Source organism: Misgurnus anguillicaudatus, chromosome 24, assembly GCF_027580225.2.
Source record: "Misgurnus anguillicaudatus chromosome 24, ASM2758022v2, whole genome shotgun sequence".
NCBI classification, from domain to species: domain Eukaryota; kingdom Metazoa; phylum Chordata; class Actinopteri; order Cypriniformes; family Cobitidae; genus Misgurnus; species Misgurnus anguillicaudatus.
The window spans coordinates 10260313-10277601 of record NC_073360.2 but is presented as its reverse complement, the minus strand read 5'-3'; the positions used below and the strand labels follow the sequence as shown (position 1 = coordinate 10277601).

At 36.3% G+C, this 17289-nt stretch overlaps 1 protein-coding gene, 1 long non-coding RNA gene and 1 pseudogene across 2 annotated transcripts; 2 read left to right on the top strand and 1 right to left on the bottom strand.

The window, feature by feature from the left end:
• Positions 1 to 1872: 1872 nt before the first annotated feature.
• Positions 1873 to 2624, top strand: LOC129438814 (uncharacterized). The gene is made up of 3 exons (XR_012367806.1): positions 1873 to 2010; positions 2239 to 2320; positions 2511 to 2624. It is a non-coding gene; the product is annotated as an uncharacterized lncRNA (long non-coding RNA).
• A 1416-nt stretch (positions 2625 to 4040) lies between these two features.
• LOC129437669 (protein NLRC3-like) lies at positions 4041 to 12557 on the top strand (annotated as a pseudogene).
• Positions 12558 to 13725: 1168 nt separating this feature from the next.
• mlnr (motilin receptor) lies at positions 13726 to 15470 on the bottom strand. Its single transcript, XM_055195944.2, has 2 exons — positions 14726 to 15470; positions 13726 to 14452 (listed from the first exon to the last, which is right to left on the bottom strand). The coding sequence occupies exons 1-2, from the start codon at positions 15441 to 15443 to the stop codon at positions 14118 to 14120; spliced, it is 1053 nt and encodes a 350-aa protein (XP_055051919.1). The 5' UTR covers positions 15444 to 15470; the 3' UTR covers positions 13726 to 14117.
• Between the last annotated feature and the right edge of the window lie 1819 nt (positions 15471 to 17289).

The following is a 17289-nucleotide window of genomic DNA, read 5'->3' as shown; positions in this document are numbered from 1 at the left end:
ATTATTAACAAACGTCTTGAGATACATGGTAGCCTACAGTATTTACCCTTTATGATTGAGCATTAGAGACTTGGGCTTGAGTAGGCTACTGGCTGGTTGCAAGCTTCTCATTTCTCTGATGAGTCAACGACGACCGGACATGAGCTTCACTCAGTCATATTGCACAGAATTATTTTCAAAGAATGAAAAAATAACGGTATTAACCAGTTACCTTTTTTTTTAAATAAACGATTCTGTTCGAGAATATATATTTTTTGAAAGTTTGGTTTCATTTCTGTTCCTTGCAAAACATCAAAGGTTTCTGGTTTTCGTTCCGTGAATCGGTTCAAAGGCTTGGTTGAAATGTAAGAACAAAAATATATTTTAGTCATTTTCAATTAGTTTGACACGCCTATATGAAGAGGATATGATGTTACACTCTTAGAACGAATGTGTTAAAAACAACACATCAGTGTTAGTTTAGGGACAACACACTAAGGGGCTCTATTATACACCTGGCGCAATGCAGCGCAATGCACAACGCAAGTGTCTTTTGCTGGCGCAATTATAATTTCACGTTTAGCGCCACATTGTTTACACAATTTTGCACCCATGTGCGTTCTGGTCTGAAAATGAGGTGTGTTCAGGTGATTTGTTCAGGTGCGTTGTTATTTTGAGGCAACTAAAGTCAATGGCGCAATATTGTTTTTGTTATTTAAAGGGCGCATTAGTAATATGCTCCTACAAACTGGACAATAACGCGCGTTTGCTTATCACACACATGGATGCGATGCAGCACCCAAATGTTTTTAAATATAAAAAATTAAAGGATTAAAATGTAAAAGATTATTATTGAGTCTCTTGCATATAAATGAGGATCGATTATGAGAGGATAGAAGGCGTTAAGAGCTGCTTTACCTGTAGCCTGTTAAGTAATTCAATGTTTTGCTTTAAACAATATCGAATCTATTTTTAAAAGTTTTTTTAATGCTACCCCACAAATTAATTGTGTATGATGACTTTGTACGTTTGAATATGGTTGGAAGAGAACCTTTTTAACCTTAATTGGTCCTTGGGGTCTATATGACCCTAATCAACATGTCATTGGTTAAATAAGTGGTCCCCTTTATCTCAGAGATATAAAATTTGGTGACTTTTCCTGAATAATCTATCTATAAATACACAAAAAACTGGCCTTGATTCGGTTGTTCTGAAGGTATGTAATTAAAAATGATGATTCACACAAACACATACACAGCCACAACTGCAGAACAAAAGATATAAAGGGGTGTGACCTAACAAAATTTGAAAATGCATCAAAAACTACAAAGAATTCTATTTGAAAAATATTTATTTTTAATGTCCTTTCTAATGTTTATAAATACATAAATTCACAACATGTATCACAAAAGTAGTGATGTGAGCAGTTGGCAATATCCAGTTAAATGAATGGCTTTCTATGGCCCTCTGCTGGTCAAAGCTATTTTTTGCTAGATCAATATCCAGAAACAATTTCAATTAAATTTAAGCGATTTTTCATTAAAAAAATCTATATTTCACATGCAAGCTAATGGTGAGATCTCATTAAATGGCAATGACCATTTGGTAACCTTAGGTTTTACCATTGTATTAAAAATCCTAATAGGGAAATCTTATAAAATAAACATTCCCCTGGATCTTACACACCATCAAAAATATAAATCTATCTTTATTCCTGACAATTCCTAATAAAATGGATTTGTTATTTGCTATAATACTTATAATAATCGCTTTCTATAGGCCTATTGTAACAAGAGCTCCATGACATTTGACTCCGCTATTGCACAGAAAACTAAAGGAAATGAAAAGTGAAAGTGTCAGTATAGTATTTGTTTATTGGGCGCCAGTTTATACAGGTGAAGTCGACAAATAACTTTGCGTCTGTGATATACCAAAAAGTTTAACAGACATTTTAAAAACATACAGAGACATTTTCTGAAGGATTTTCAAGAATGTGAAGTCAGTCAGACGGTGAAGACTGGGAGTGTTCGGGTGAGAGAAGATGCTTTCATTTCCTCATTCTTAGTTTTTCAAAAGGAGTCGGGCAGGTTCATTTTATATTAGTTTCATTCTTTAATTTATTTATTGAGCGCTATTTTTTGCTTCCATTCTGACTCTTAAAACAGCATTTGTGTTAATGTTGTGTGAAGTTATATTGTTGAGGTGGCGCAGCTTTAAAGCCTTTATTTTGTTTTGTGTCTAAATGTTATTTTCATACAGTATCAGTTGTGAAGATCAGATTCGGCTCTTGCAGCCCCATGGACCAAACACAAAAATCCACAGATGGAGATTTTTCTCCAGGGTACAGATAAAAACTTTTGTAATCCTTCATATTCAAGAAAAATTAAGGAGAAGACGTTTTCAGAAAACAAAGAAGACAAAGTGTTTTTAACTACATCTCCTTAAAGTTATTTTTAATTAAAAGTAATTTTTTTTTAATCTGGTCAAAAAGGAAAAACGAATCTAAAGTAGAAAATGTGTCCGTGTAATAGTTCAGTTCATCAGAAGAGATCAGATCCAGAGGCCAGCTGTGTGTCTATGAAGAATGACCGGTCTATGGAACAGACAGTGACATTAAAGAGTGGAGATACCTGCATTTATCTCAGGTATATAAAATAATCTTTAAAACAAATGATTGTAATTTTACATTTCTGTATTATTTTGAGCTAGAAAATATTCTTGTGATTTGTTTTTTGTTTACACAGTGTTTTGCCCATAGACTGACACATAGCTATAGGGCGCTTCACAAATGCACAGGCACATTTATTAAAAGCAGTCAAAGTTTACAAATTAATGAACTGTAAATGAAATAAGTGTTCTTTAATTGTATGAGACTTTTTTAAGATGTTAAATAAACCTTAGGTGTCCCCAGAGTACGTATGTGAAGTTTTAGCTCAAAATACCTTATAATTTATTATAACATGTTAAAATGTACTTTCACTTTGTAGGTGTATGCAAATGCAAAATGCAAATGAGCTGATGAAATGGAAAAATTGATCACCATAATGGTGGCTTGTTTAAACTGAAACTCTATTGTGCTCTCTCTCTCTCTCTCTCTCTCTCTCTCTCTCTCTCTCTCTCTCTCTCTCTCGCTCTCTGCACAAAATGGCCATGGTTGGATAGTGCAGATTAAGGGATTATTATAATAAGATCCCCTTTCAAGATCAAAAGGGGAGCCAAATATGAATGACATATTTTTATAGAGACAGAGTTCAGCGCGTCATACTACTAATAGGAGTAATACTACTAATACTACGCAGCAGTTCTACTAAGTATTATGAAAAGTTGCCTGTATCCACTTTTATGTCTTTAAATGCTCGTTTTTTGGGGTCGACATCTTATAAAAACTTATTTACAGATTAAACTTAAAAACAGAATAATGCCTAAAAGCTGTTGTGTGACAAGGTGTACAGCTAACAAGCCAAAAACCCAGAAATAAGGTTTTATAAGCTGTTGACCCCCCAAAAAACTAGCGTTTAAAGACACAAAAGGGGAAACAGGCAACTTTTCATAGTACTCCTATTAGTAGAACTGCGTCCACTATGGAAACGTAGTCGGGTCGCGATCAACTTTTTTCTCCGTTAAGGCTGAGTTTTACGGCTTGACAGCTTATAAAAACGTATTTCTGGGTTTTTTGGCTTGTTAGCTGTACATATTGTCACACAGCAGCTTTTAGGCATTATTTAGTTTTTTTGTTATAAGCCAGAAATGACAAGGAGGCGGCCTCTCGCAATACAAAGTCAATGAAGACGGTTGAATTGTTTTCCCCCCGGTGGGAGTGGTTTTCAAATTTGCATAACTGCACTCTGTCTCTATACATGCTTGTAGAGAATGGTTTACCAAATCTAAGTAACTTAGTGAGTTTTTCTTTTTGACATTTTCTAGGAGCACTGGGGACACAATTAGCACACATGTAAAAAGTCACAATTTTCATGATATGTCCCCTTTAATGATAAATACAATTTTTGGAACACAGCAATTCACTACAGGATTAACTGTAATCTGTTTTGTGTAATAGTTCAGTTCATCAGAAGAGATCAGATCCAGAATCCAGCTGTGTGTCTATGAAGAGTGATGGGTCTATTAATCGGCCACTTAACTTTAAGAATGAAGAAACAAGGCCTGCACATAGGTATAACATTTCTGTACATACATTTTAGTAAATTATTCAGTTATCAAACACGAGCAGTCAGTTTGTGACTGGTCATGACAACCGGACATTGAGCAGATTCACAGAGTAGAATTAATTTTATTACAATTATGCACTCAAGTACTGTTAAAATGTATACAAATGTATAAAACCTGTAGAACTATTAATGTTGTGATGACAATAAGTTTTTAATAAAAAATGAAGTCCAGGATTAAGCAGATTTGAAGTGAACGTATTTGATAAACATATAATAGAGTGAATTGCCCTAAAGGGGGACACTCCTTAATGTAGGACACCTAATGTATTTGTAGGTCCCCCTAAAAAACATATATGCCAGTGAAACTATGACATCACAAAAATAAAAAATCAAGTGACCTCTCAAATGTCCAGTGAGTCATGTATGAGGGTCAAGGAATCTTAAAAAAGGAAGCACATTTTACAGAAGTCTGAAATTCAAAAATTGTCCCACATTAGGGCAATTCACCCTACCTGTCAAGAGCATTCGATTAATATCATACATTTTTTTAATGGAGGTGGCATTTAGAGCCTTTTCTCAATTGTTGATTTTCTGATGTTGAAGGTCAGTCTTGACTCCCAGACAAGTTGTAACAGAAACCTGTAGAAAGTTTAAGCAGTCTGAGAATAAACCACAAGACCTTAGTGAAAAGATGGACCCTGGTTTCAGGTAAGCTGTAGGATTTTATTTTGTTTTTTTTAGGTGTTTGAAAGGGCATAATTGGCAAATTTCATTAACGTAATAAATAATGTGATGTTTTGCTCTATACATCTACTTCTGCAAATGATGCATTTAATTTGAATTGTATTGGTAATTTCGTTTATAGCAATGAGTCTGAAGTCCTCAACACATTCAGATCAAATCTGAGAAAGAAGTTTGAGTGTTTGCATGAAGTAACATCCAATCAGGGAAACCCAACACTACTAAATGAGATCTACACAGAGCTGTACATCACAGAAAGTGAAAGTGGAGAGATTAGTAATGAACATGAGGTGAGACAGATTGAGACACAATCCAGAAGAACAACAACAGAGGAGACACCAATTAAATGTAATGACATCTTTAAACCTTTACATAAACAAGACAAACTCATCAGAAGTGTGCTGACAAAGGGAGTCGCTGGCATTGGAAAAACAGTCTCTGTACAGAAGTTCATTCTGGACTGGGCTGAAGAGATAGAGAATCAGGACGTCCACCTCATATTTCCACTTTCAGAGAGATCAATTTGATGAAGGACAAAACACTCAGTCTTTTAGATCTTCTTCATCTTTTCTTCTCAGAAACAAAAGAAATTGATCTGTCTCGTGATGAGTACAAGATTACGTTTATCTTTGATGGTTTGGATGAGTGTCGTCTGTCTCTGGATTTTCACAGCAGAGTGAAGTTGTGTGATGTAAGTGAATCAACCTCAGTAGACGTGATGCTGACAAACCTCATCAAGGGGAATCTGTTTCCTTCTGCTCTCATCTGGATCACCTCCAGACCAGCAGCAGCTGATCTCATCCCATCTGAATGTGTTGATCGAGTCACAGAGGTACGAGGCTTCAGTGATCCACAGAAGGAGGAATACTTCAGGAAGAGAATCAGTGATGAGCGTCTGTCTGATCAAATCATCTCACACCTGAAGTTATCCAGGAGTCTCTACATCATGTGTCACATCCCAGTCTTCTGCTGGATTTCAGTCACTGTTCTAGAGAGAATATTGAGTGAAGCAAAAAGAAGAGAGATCCCCAAGACTCTCACTCAAATGTACACACACTTCCTGATCATTCAGACAAACATCAAACATCAGAAGGACTATGAGAAGAAAGTGAAGGATAAAGACATGATCTTCAAACTGGGTAAACTGGCTTTTGAGCATCTTGTGAAAGGTAATCTGATCTTCTATGATGAAGACCTGAGAGAGTGTGGCATTGATGTAGCAGAAGCATCAGTGTACTCAGGATTGTGTACTCAGATCTTCAGAGAGGAGTTTGGTTTGTATCACGGGAAAGTTTACTGCTTTGTTCATCTGACCATCCAGGAACATCTAGCAGCTCTTTATGCTCACCTTTCCTTTGCAAACAACAACACAAATGTGTTTGAAAAATGTCCTGAATCTGGTAATTATTCAGAAATTTTGGAAAAAATAAAGAATAAATCAACAAATCAAGACTCAAAATCTGAGTTGCATCAGCATGCTGTAGATGAAGCTTTAAAGAGTAAGAATGGACATCTGGATCTTTTCCTACGTTTTCTTCTGGGTCTTTCACTGGATTCCAATCAGATTCTCTTAAAGAAACTATTGGAAAATACAAAAATATGCTCCTACAAGAAAGAGGAAACTGTTGAGTACATTAAACAGAAGATGAATGAGAATCAATCTACAGAAAAATCCATCAATCTGATTTACTGTCTGAATGAACTGGGTGATCCATGGGTGCAGGAGATTCAACGTATGCAATTTGAATCAGTGGGAAAGTCCAAACTCTCCTTTTTACAGTGGTCAGCTTTAGTTTTTGTGTTGTTGACATCTGATCAGCATTTGGATGGACTTAATCTAAATAAATTTATTGGAGATGAAAATAAAGCAGATGAAGTTCTTGTGAAACTGCAACCTGTAATTAAAGAAACCAGAAATGTTCAGTAAGTAAAACAAACAACAATCAAATGTTAATATACTGTATAATGGCATTTATTTTTATGATTCCATTTTAAATCTTATTTTAGGACTTATCAGAATAGTGTTACGGATCTCATTTCTCTTATGTAAACTTAAAACTGCAAGTGTCGTCAGAAGCAGATTTTTATTCAGTACTTTGATATTGTTGATATACTGTAGTCTGTGTTATCAAAAGTTTTGTGTCATTTAAAAGACTGTTAAGTCCCTCTTATCACTGTAATGTTTTCAACCAAATGTTTTTTTATTTACCTCATTACAGGTTGAGTTATTGTGATATCACACAAGATGGTTGTGTTGCTCTGACTTCAGCTCTGAGATCAAGCCCATCACACCTGAGAGATCTGAATCTGTCTAATATTAATCTAGGAAATTCAGGAGTGACGCTGATCTCTGCTGTGCTGGAGAATCCTCAATGTAAAGTGAAGAAACTGAAGTAAGATTATGTAAATCTCTCAACATACTCTTTAATCGTCCGCCCACTGTGAATAATTAATCAAATATCAGTGTAACAAAGATTCAGCGACCTAGTGTTTCCTCTAACAGATCTTCAGCCTGCATTGTTTTAAACATTCGTTCCTAAAATGCAACTTACACAAGCTAGTAATGTCGCTGTCACTATTACCAACAAAACAGGACACAAAACCGAACTATAGATAAGTCAGAATTTCTTAATAAAGCTATCAGGCTAACTACTTCAGCAGGGCAAAGAGATGAGGAAAGAGTCACTCCAGTTCGCTATTGGGGGAGTCTAGTCAGAATAGGGAACAATCCGAAGAAAAGAGCAGGTGAGGAGTCAGTCGGGCAGCAGAGAGATCAAATAGCCAAATAGTGACAAACCAGGAAGTACCATCAATGCCGAAAGGAGAGACACATAAAATGTACGTAAAAAAATCAAAGATATAACTTTCCCAACATTTGTTTCATTGTTCTTAAAAGCATTGCTCATTACTTTTCACAAAGAAACAGTTTTCTTTTTTATGTGAGACTGCTGCATTATAATAATCCTAATTAGATTTTTCTGGGTATAATAACGCCTTAGTTTTATTAATATTTCATATTAGCTTTTTAATTTTTGTATTATTATTTTAGTTTCATTAGTATTTTATTTATATTTTTGTAGCAATTTAGTTGTTTTTGTAATTGTATTATTTTTTGTGGTCCTAATATTTACATTTGTTTTATATTATTAATATTAATTATGTTTCAATTTTTAATTCAGTTAATTCAGTGCTTCAATTTAAACTTATTTCAATTACTTCATTTTTGCTAAAGACTGGAGTTATTAACCCAGACAGCAGCCAGCAGCTTCATTTAATAAATAAACCAACAAAGTTTTTAATAAAGTCTGATTTATCTTCCTAGACAGTTCGCTTTTGTGTCTTCCTCAGATAATGATAGTGATAGCAACATTACTAGCTCATGGAGTTGCATTTCAGGGATGAATGTTTAAAACCTCGCAGGCTGAAACATCAGTCAAGGAAACGCCACCTAGGTCGCTGAATTCCACTGCGCTGTACCTGAGATTAGGTAGTTGCAGTCATTTTATAAATGCAGTTATACACGTTCTTAATTAAATCACTATATCAACTATATCACTGAGTTAACTGATAAAGCTAACTCCTCACTAAACTAATCCATGAGCAGAGGAAGCAAAGAGCACAGACATAGATCTTCAATCACTTGATAAACTTTACAAAAGTTATAATACAACCAAACTAAAGGAAACAGTGCTTCCACAAGAAAGGGAAAAGAAAACACACAAAAAGGGTCAAAAACCATACATTTACAAGCTTATACGACTGACAACTGGTAACATTGGTTCAAGATGGCAAGGCAAAACTCAGCAGGCAGGAGAGAGGCGCTACCTGCATGCCAGGAGGAAGCTAACAGTCCAGTTATGATCTTAGATAAATGAAAATGTTTCAAATAAATCTAATCAGATTATGTCATAAGTGTTCGCCATTAGAGCAGGATGATTATTAGAAAGATGTTACCTTAGACATAAAAAGAAAGACATAATGAATAATAATAAATAATTTGTCTTTACATGTTTTGGCTGCATTGCCACATAATTGCTGATTGCAGTTATAATTTTTTTGTTTTTATTGAGCTGATCCATGTTTCTCTGTTGTCTGTAGTTTGAGTGGTTGTAAAATCACAGATGAAGGTTTTGTTGCTCTGACTTCAGCTCTGAAATCAAACCCATCACACCTGACACATCTAGATCTGAGCTGGAATAATCTACGAGATTCAGGAGTAAAGTTGATCTCTGATGTACTGAAGAATCCTGACTGCAAACTGAAGATACTGAAGTAAGATTGTGATTTGATGCTCAGACATACATTTTATATAGATTATAGTGAGACCACTGTATATAGAGATCATAACATCTGTAATAGATTAAGTGTTGTTTCTGTCGCAGTAAGAACATTGATAACTGAAGTTGATTTCATTTAACAATCATCACAGCACTTTACCTGTTACTAAAAGACAAAAACATAAAACATAATGTCGCGGTTTCTTGGACAGGGATTAATTTAAGACAGGACTAGGCCTTAGTTCAATTAGGAAATATAACTAGTTTTAACAAACATGCCTTACTAAAAACATTACCTGTGTGCATTTTGAGGCAAAACGAAGAGTACTGATGTATTTTAAGATACAGTCTTGTTCAAAATAATAGCAGTACAATGTGACTAACCAGAATAATCAAGGTTTTTAGTATATTTTTTACTGCTACGTGGCAAACAAGTTACCAGTAGGTTCAGTAGATTCTCAGAAAACAAATGAGACCCAGCACCCATGACATGCACGCTCCCAAGGCTGTGCAATTGGGCAACCAGTTGAATTAGTTGAAAGGGGTGTGTTCAAAAAAACAGCAGTGTGGCATTCAATCACTGAGGTCATCAATTTTGTGAAGAAACAGGTGTGAATCAGATGGCCCCTATTTAAGGATGAAGCCAACACTTGTTGAACATGCATTTGAAAGCTGAGGAAAATGGGTCGTTCAAGACATTGTTCAGAAGAACAGCGTACTTTGATTAAAAAGTTGATTGGAGAGGGGAAAACCTATAAAGAGGTGCAAAAAATGATAGGCTGTTCAGCTAAAATGATCTCCAATGCCTTAAAATGGAGAGCAAAACCAGAGAGACGTGGAAGAAAACGGAAGACAACCATCCAAATGGATAGAAGAATAACCAGAATGGCAAAGGCTCAGCCAATGATCACCTCCAGGATGATCAAAGACAGTCTGGAGTTACCTGTAAGTACTGTGACAGTTAGAAGACGTCTGTGTGAAGCTAATCTATTTTCAAGAATCCCCCGCAAAGTCCCTCTGTTAAAAAAAAGGCATGTGCAGAAGAGGTTACAATTTGCCAAAGAACACATCAACTGGCCTAAAGAGAAATGGAGGAACATTTTGTGGACTGATGAGAGTAAATTGTTCTTTTTGGGTCCAAGGGCCACAGGCAGTTTGTGAGACGACCCCCAAACTCTGAATTCAAGCCACAGTACACAGTGAAGACAGTGAAGCATGGAGCATGATATGGGCATGTTTCTCCTACTATGGTGTTGGGCCTATTTATCGCATACCAGGGATCATGGATCAGTTTGCATATGTTAAAATACTTGAAGAGGTCATGTTGCCCTATGCTGAAGAGGACATGCCCTTGAAATGGTTGTTTCAACAAGACAATGACCCAAAACACACTAGTAAACGGGCAAAGTCTTGGTTCCAAACCAACAAAATTAATGTTATGGAGTGGCCAGCCCAATCTCCAGACCTTAATCCAATTGAGAACTTGTGGGGTGATATCAAAAATGCTGTTTCTGAAGCAAAACCAAGAAATGTGAATGAATTGTGGAATGTTGTTAAAGAATCATAGAGTGGAATAACAGCTGAAAGGTGCCACAAGTTGGTTGACTCCATGCCACACAGATGTCAAGCAGTTTTAAAAAACTGTGGTCATACAACTAAATATTAGTTTAGTGATTCACAGGATTGCTAAATCCCAGAAAAAAAATGTTTGTACAAAATAGTTTTGAGTTTGTACAGTCAAAGGTAGACACTGCTATTTTTTTGAACACACCCCTTTCAACTAATTGCCCAATTGCACAGCCTTAAGAGCGTGCATATCATGAATGCTGGGTCTTGTTTGTTTTCTGAGAATCTACTGAACCTACTGGTAACTTGTTTGCCACGTAGCAATAAAAAAATATACTAAAAACCTTGATTATTCTGGTTAGTCACATTGTACTGCTATTATTTTGAACAAGACTGTATGTCAGTGCAAGATGTTTTCAGTTTGGACGGCTTTTAATTTTTTTTGTCTAGGACTAGTCTAATCCCTGTCCATTTTAAGAAAACACACATAAATGAAAATAAAATGAAAATATAAATAACCACTAAATGATCACAAGAAGAGAAACAAATTCAACTCGCTGTAGCTTTGATCTGCGTGTGAACAAACTGTGTGTCTCTGTTCTCTACAGGTTGTGTTCTTGTGAAATCACAGATAAAGGTTGTGTTGCTCTGACTTCAGCTCTGAGATCAAACCCATCACACCTGACACATCTGAATCTGTCTAATAATAATCTAAAAGATTCAGGAGTGAAGCTTTTCTCTGATTTACTGAAGAATCCTCAATGTAAACTGGAGAAACTGGGGTAAGATTGTCTGTTTAAATGCAATTCTTTTGATATTACCTTTAGTACATTGGTTTCTTTTACACAGTTTTTCTAGCTCTGCTACACTCACAGTTCATATAACCAATTTATTAATTCGAGCAATTTATGTATTAGGTAAACTGTTGTCTAATAATCAGGATAACACAGTTCAGTTCATAATAATTTTGAGTTATAAAATACAGTTCCAATAATAAACTTTTTTACATGAATAAATTTGTTTATATGAAAAATATGAGAATAGGTTATATGAGAGATTACTAAAATTAACAATTAAGTTGTCCAGGTAATCTGATCTGTGTTGTTTTTCTCCAAAGCTTAAGTAGGTGTAATATCACAGACGAAGGTCGTGCTGTTCTGGATTCAGCACGAAGTTCAAACCCATCACACCTGACAGATCTGGACCACTAAGGAAATAATTTAAAATGTATAGTGTATATGTTGAGTACTGTATGTATAGTTTTACAACAGTGGTCTCCAACATGGCGTCCACGGGCACCAGGTTGCCCGCACAGAGTCTGTAAGTTGTCCCCCTAAGCACATTCCATTAACAGCTTAAATTGTAATATTTATTTATTACATATTTTTATATTAGCTTAGTTTCTTTTATGTATGTTAACATTTAAAACAATAATTATATCAAAAACGTACAGCCTTCCAAATTGTTTTATCCATTGTGGTAGCCCTTGCTTACAAAAAGGTTGGAGACCCCTGGTTTACATTAGGCCTGTGTTTTATTATACACTTTAATGTTATATCATGATGTCGCTTTTTTTAAGAATAACATATTTAGACTTCACCTGCAGTGCAGTAAATATTTAAAAATGTATTTATTTATCATTAGTAATGTGTGTTGTAAGGGTGATTTATTCCTCAGATTTTCAAAAGGTATATCTCAGCCAAATATTGTACCATCCTAACAAACCATAATGGAAAGTTTATTTATTTAACATTCAGATGATGTATAAATTGTATAAACCAGATTTAAATATGAAGTTGTTTTTATATACTGTAGCTGGTGTTTTCGCTGTGACAGCGTTGGCTAACTGTTGTTTTGTGCTTTCATTCATCAATAAAACAGTAACGAGAAAGACAGCTGCTTTACTAGCGTAATATCAATGACTGAAATCTTTAGAAGTCATTTCATACTCTGAGATTTCTGTGCCTCAATATAATACATAAACAAATAATTAGAGAGCAGATTTATTTTAAATCCTTAGTGTTTTAGAGGTACACTATGGATATACTTTCAGAAGTGGTGAATTAGGATTGTTGTGGTGAATAAGATGTAAGAGCACAGCAAATGTAAGACAGGCTAGATGCTAACACAACAGTTGCACATAGACACCCACCTCCACAAACACATGCACACACGAATAAATACAAAAACTGAGATCCTGAGGAAGAATGTGAAACTATAACAATAAACAAATTCCATCCATAAAAGAATCATCATTATCATAATATCTACAGTATATATTCATGATGATTATGCGATATACTATAAGTGAAAGGAAATGACAACCATTCGGATTCAATCAAATTATTTTATCATAACATCATGATACAAATGGCACATTACAGGTTAAACAACAAGATTATATTAACATAACTCAGTGGTAATGACGAAAGGAATCATTCTTTTGCGATGCACTGAATAATAAACAGGCTTAATTTGAATTGAAAGATTTGGATTGCGGTTTACGTAAGGTGTAATGTGCCTAAAGAGCCTTTGTAATACAATAGTGATGTCAGATTGCAAATAAAGACGTGTACATACATCTCATTTACAGGGCTCAGGTGCACCACGCAACACATTCAATAGAAAAACAACATTAAACTGATTTACATACTGTATTCACATATGCATTCATTTAGTTTCTAGCTTCTAACTTTTAAAGACATCATGTGATTTTAAATGGACAGTGTCACTTTTAAACTACAAGTAAAATCAACTTCTTTAAATACAATATCAAAATTTTAAGTCTTGCACTATTTCAGCAGATGTCACTACTATTCATTTGACCAAAACTCCAAGTATTAAACTTGTGTGTGTAACTTGTTCCAAAATACAAATCACATGGTTAAAACTACAACTCCCAGGATTTTTGCTAAAGACTTAAAAAAAAACCCACTTCGGTTTATGAGTTTATAACTTGGGTCAGATCTAGTAACCAACCCAGACTAAAAAAATCAACTTTTCTCAATATTATGCCGTATACTTTTAAATAACCACAGCTATAAAACATCTAATTGATGGAGTAGGTTATACAAAAATCTATATTACAAATTTCACAACATAGTTCTAGGCATGTTTTTCACTTATTACCACCGAAGCAGTCATCCATCATTTCCGTGTGTAATAACCCCCAAATCAAAACAGTAAATAATTAATTTATGAGTCATATCAGCACTATCAATCACAGCTTCCTCCACAACGCTTACAGTCTTTCCTACACTCGTCATTTCTCTATTCAGTCACACAATATTCCAGATCTCATCAATCAGAGCCACACGACACTGACACGTTCCTATATATATATATATATATATCTATCGGGTTTCCGTAATCCTCTTCAGCCGGTTCCTTAATGAGACACCGTACTGATGATGGTCTCTTTAATCCCGGTGAAAGTCTCTGTGCAGGCTGTGATGTCATCACGAGATGAGAGATGTCTCTGGTCGGGTCTGCGATGGAGTCTACGAGGCAGCATAAAGAGACGTTTGACGGCGGAGCGGTACTTGTTGGACATGAGGTTGTAGAGAACGGGGTTAATCGAGGCGCTGAGGTAGAACAGGACCATGGAGGCCACGTTGAAATCCTGACTGAGCCGGGCCGAGTGGTAGTCGTCTACATTTGTGAAGAGAAATCGACCGATGTGGTAGGGCAGCCAGCAGATTGCAAAGACTAACACAACAACAGCTAGAAAAATAAAAACAACATTTATTTAAAGACTATTTTATTTTATATACTATATATTTTTTTGTCCTTCTTGTAAAGATGCTTTAGCGATGTAAAAAGCACTATACAAGTAAATGTGACTGGACTTAAGTCTGCAGCACAAACATGGAGGGACAAGATAAATGTTTATTCCAAAATTCAATACCTGGGGTTATAAAAACAACCCACTACTAGTAAGGCTATCCTAACCAAATAAACAACTTGTCTGTCATCAATCCATAAGCAAACACTCACCCAAGATCTTGACGGTCTGTCTGTGAACCTTCTGCCTGGCTTCCGCATTAGGCCCGTGAAGCTCGTGACGGCTCTTCCACAACTTGCGGCCAATGGACCCGTACAAGAAGAGCAGACAGAACATGGGGCAAAAAAAGTATGCAGTTGACACCCAGATAGTGGTGTGAAGAAGTCCCGAGTCGATGGCGTAGCGCGTGTGCTTGCACTGGCGTGTATTTGGGTCAGGCATGGTCTCGTTCTCATATTCCACACCCATCAAGAAGAACATTGGTGCGGCGGAGAGCAGCGCAAATCCCCACAGTGCAAGAATGACATACTTGACCCTACGCTTGGTGATGGCAGCCTTGGCTTTGAAAGGAAAGCAGATGGCCAAGTATCGCTCCATGCTCAGCACCATTATGTGAAGGATGGTAGCGTTGGTGCAACCTTCGTTGATGTAGTGCGACAGACGGCACACGAGCTCGCCGAAGACCCACGGGACGTACTTCCAGAGACGGTAGAGGTCAAAGGGCAGGCTGAGGAAGATGACCAAGTCCGAAACGGCCATGCTGGAGAGGTAAAGGTTGGTGGTTGTCTTCATATCCTTAAAGCGCTGGATGAGGAGGATGGTCATGGTGTTGCCGGTCACACCCACGACGAAAAGGAGGAGGCAGATGATGGTGACCGGAATGAGGGTGGAAGTTGGGAACAAGGAGTCTCCGCAATGGTGGTCCTCCATATTGATGGAAATCTGTAGGTTGTAGCTTTGTAGCACTAAAAGATTTTTACAAGACAATGCGAAAGTCAGATCAGATGGCTCATTGGCTGAACATCATCAAAGAGGCGGTGTGTTTGAAGAGTTCAGATGAATGAAGCTTGTGGAGGCTACAGCTCTTGTGCTCTGTTGGAAAGACACGCGCGGAGACGGCATCACCTCGACTGTGTGCCTGTAAAACATCACTTAGTCCGATTCTTAATTAAATCTTGAGATCACAAGAGGTGGAGACAGCATTGACATACAAGGACAATATAGAAGAGGCGGAGCTTTAGACATGCACATATGAATGACCACAGACCTCTTGATTCATATCAATAAAGTTCAGCTTGGTGGTCCAAAAAAGGATGTAATTTCTGGAGTGTAAAATAGTTTGCTTTGCCTTACTATACTGTAAGTCAGTCACTCATACAGTAGGATGACTTTGTGTGTGTGATGTGATATGGGCTTTAGATTGAGACCAACATTGGAAGATGTTTTTTTTTCAAATGGCCCTTAATAGAGATTAAGGGGTGGACTCTTTTGGCAGAATATATACTGTATATCAACTAACATATTGATTATAACATCTTGTGCTTTGACATTTAACTATTTTATAGGTTATATCCACTGCGTGCACTTTGTGAACCCGTTTACCTCTGTCATTGCCATTCCCGTGTGTGGCAACACCTGTATAAAATCAATTGAAGAAACAGTGCAATGGTTTGTGTGTTATCTGGTGTGAAAGGCTTGATGTCTTCGTTTGTTTATATCTAAAAGACAACAGATTTATTTGTATAGCTTAAAGTCAATATGCATGGCTGGATGTTAGGGGGGGCCTGGGGGGACATAGTCTGGGGAGTGAATTTCAGAGTTCCACTTCAAACAGGTTAGACTTTTTAAAATGGTGAAATTGGAAAGGAGTTATAATTAACATAATAGCATTTAAAAATGACTCCCCATTAAGGGTTTTTTATTGCAACTATTATTTTATAACATATTATCAAGCTTGTCACCACACTTCACAGTCACAGTGGCACTGCATGACTGGATATTTAGTTAATGGATATTTTAAATAAGAGAAATCATACATCAAATTTTCACACTTCACCATTTTTTCTTTAATTTGAGGACAAACATATTGTTAAAAGTTTGTGTGACTAAATAAATACTCAAGAAAATATACTTAAGAGGAAACGTAAAAATGTTTAATGTTATGTTATTTTGAACCCATCTAAGTCATCTAAAATCCCCCCCAAACTAGACTCCCCCAGTGAATGTCTGAGGTATAGGGTATACACAATAAACACAATCTCGTGGCAATTTGTAACCATATTTACAAGGTGGCTAATTCGTATGCATTCTTATTCATACATTTTACTATGATCTGCTTTCATGCCAGTGACCAGGAAAGCTGAAGGTATGCTAAGGCCGTCCACATACGCACACTGGCCGCATGACGTCATTTTTTTCATCAGGAGGGTCCGCGGTCTGTCCACGTCCAGCCCAAAATTTGAGACCGTGTGGACAGTGCACATATACACCGCGGTCCAAATGATCATGCACATGCCATTTTTGTTCATTTCTCCAACACAGACAGCAAGTTCACACATTTTATTTTACCCCCAAAAGTTATATGACAGTGTGGATGTTATTAAATTAAATTAAAAGGTCAAAAGATACTTTAATACTTTGAAAAAATATGCAAAATATGCTGTTCCAAATTATAATGCAGAATGCAATTTAACCAAATTTATTATGATATAAATGGACTAAAATGATCCAAAAACAGATATGTGTCAAATGTGTTGCATAGACACAAAACAAACAT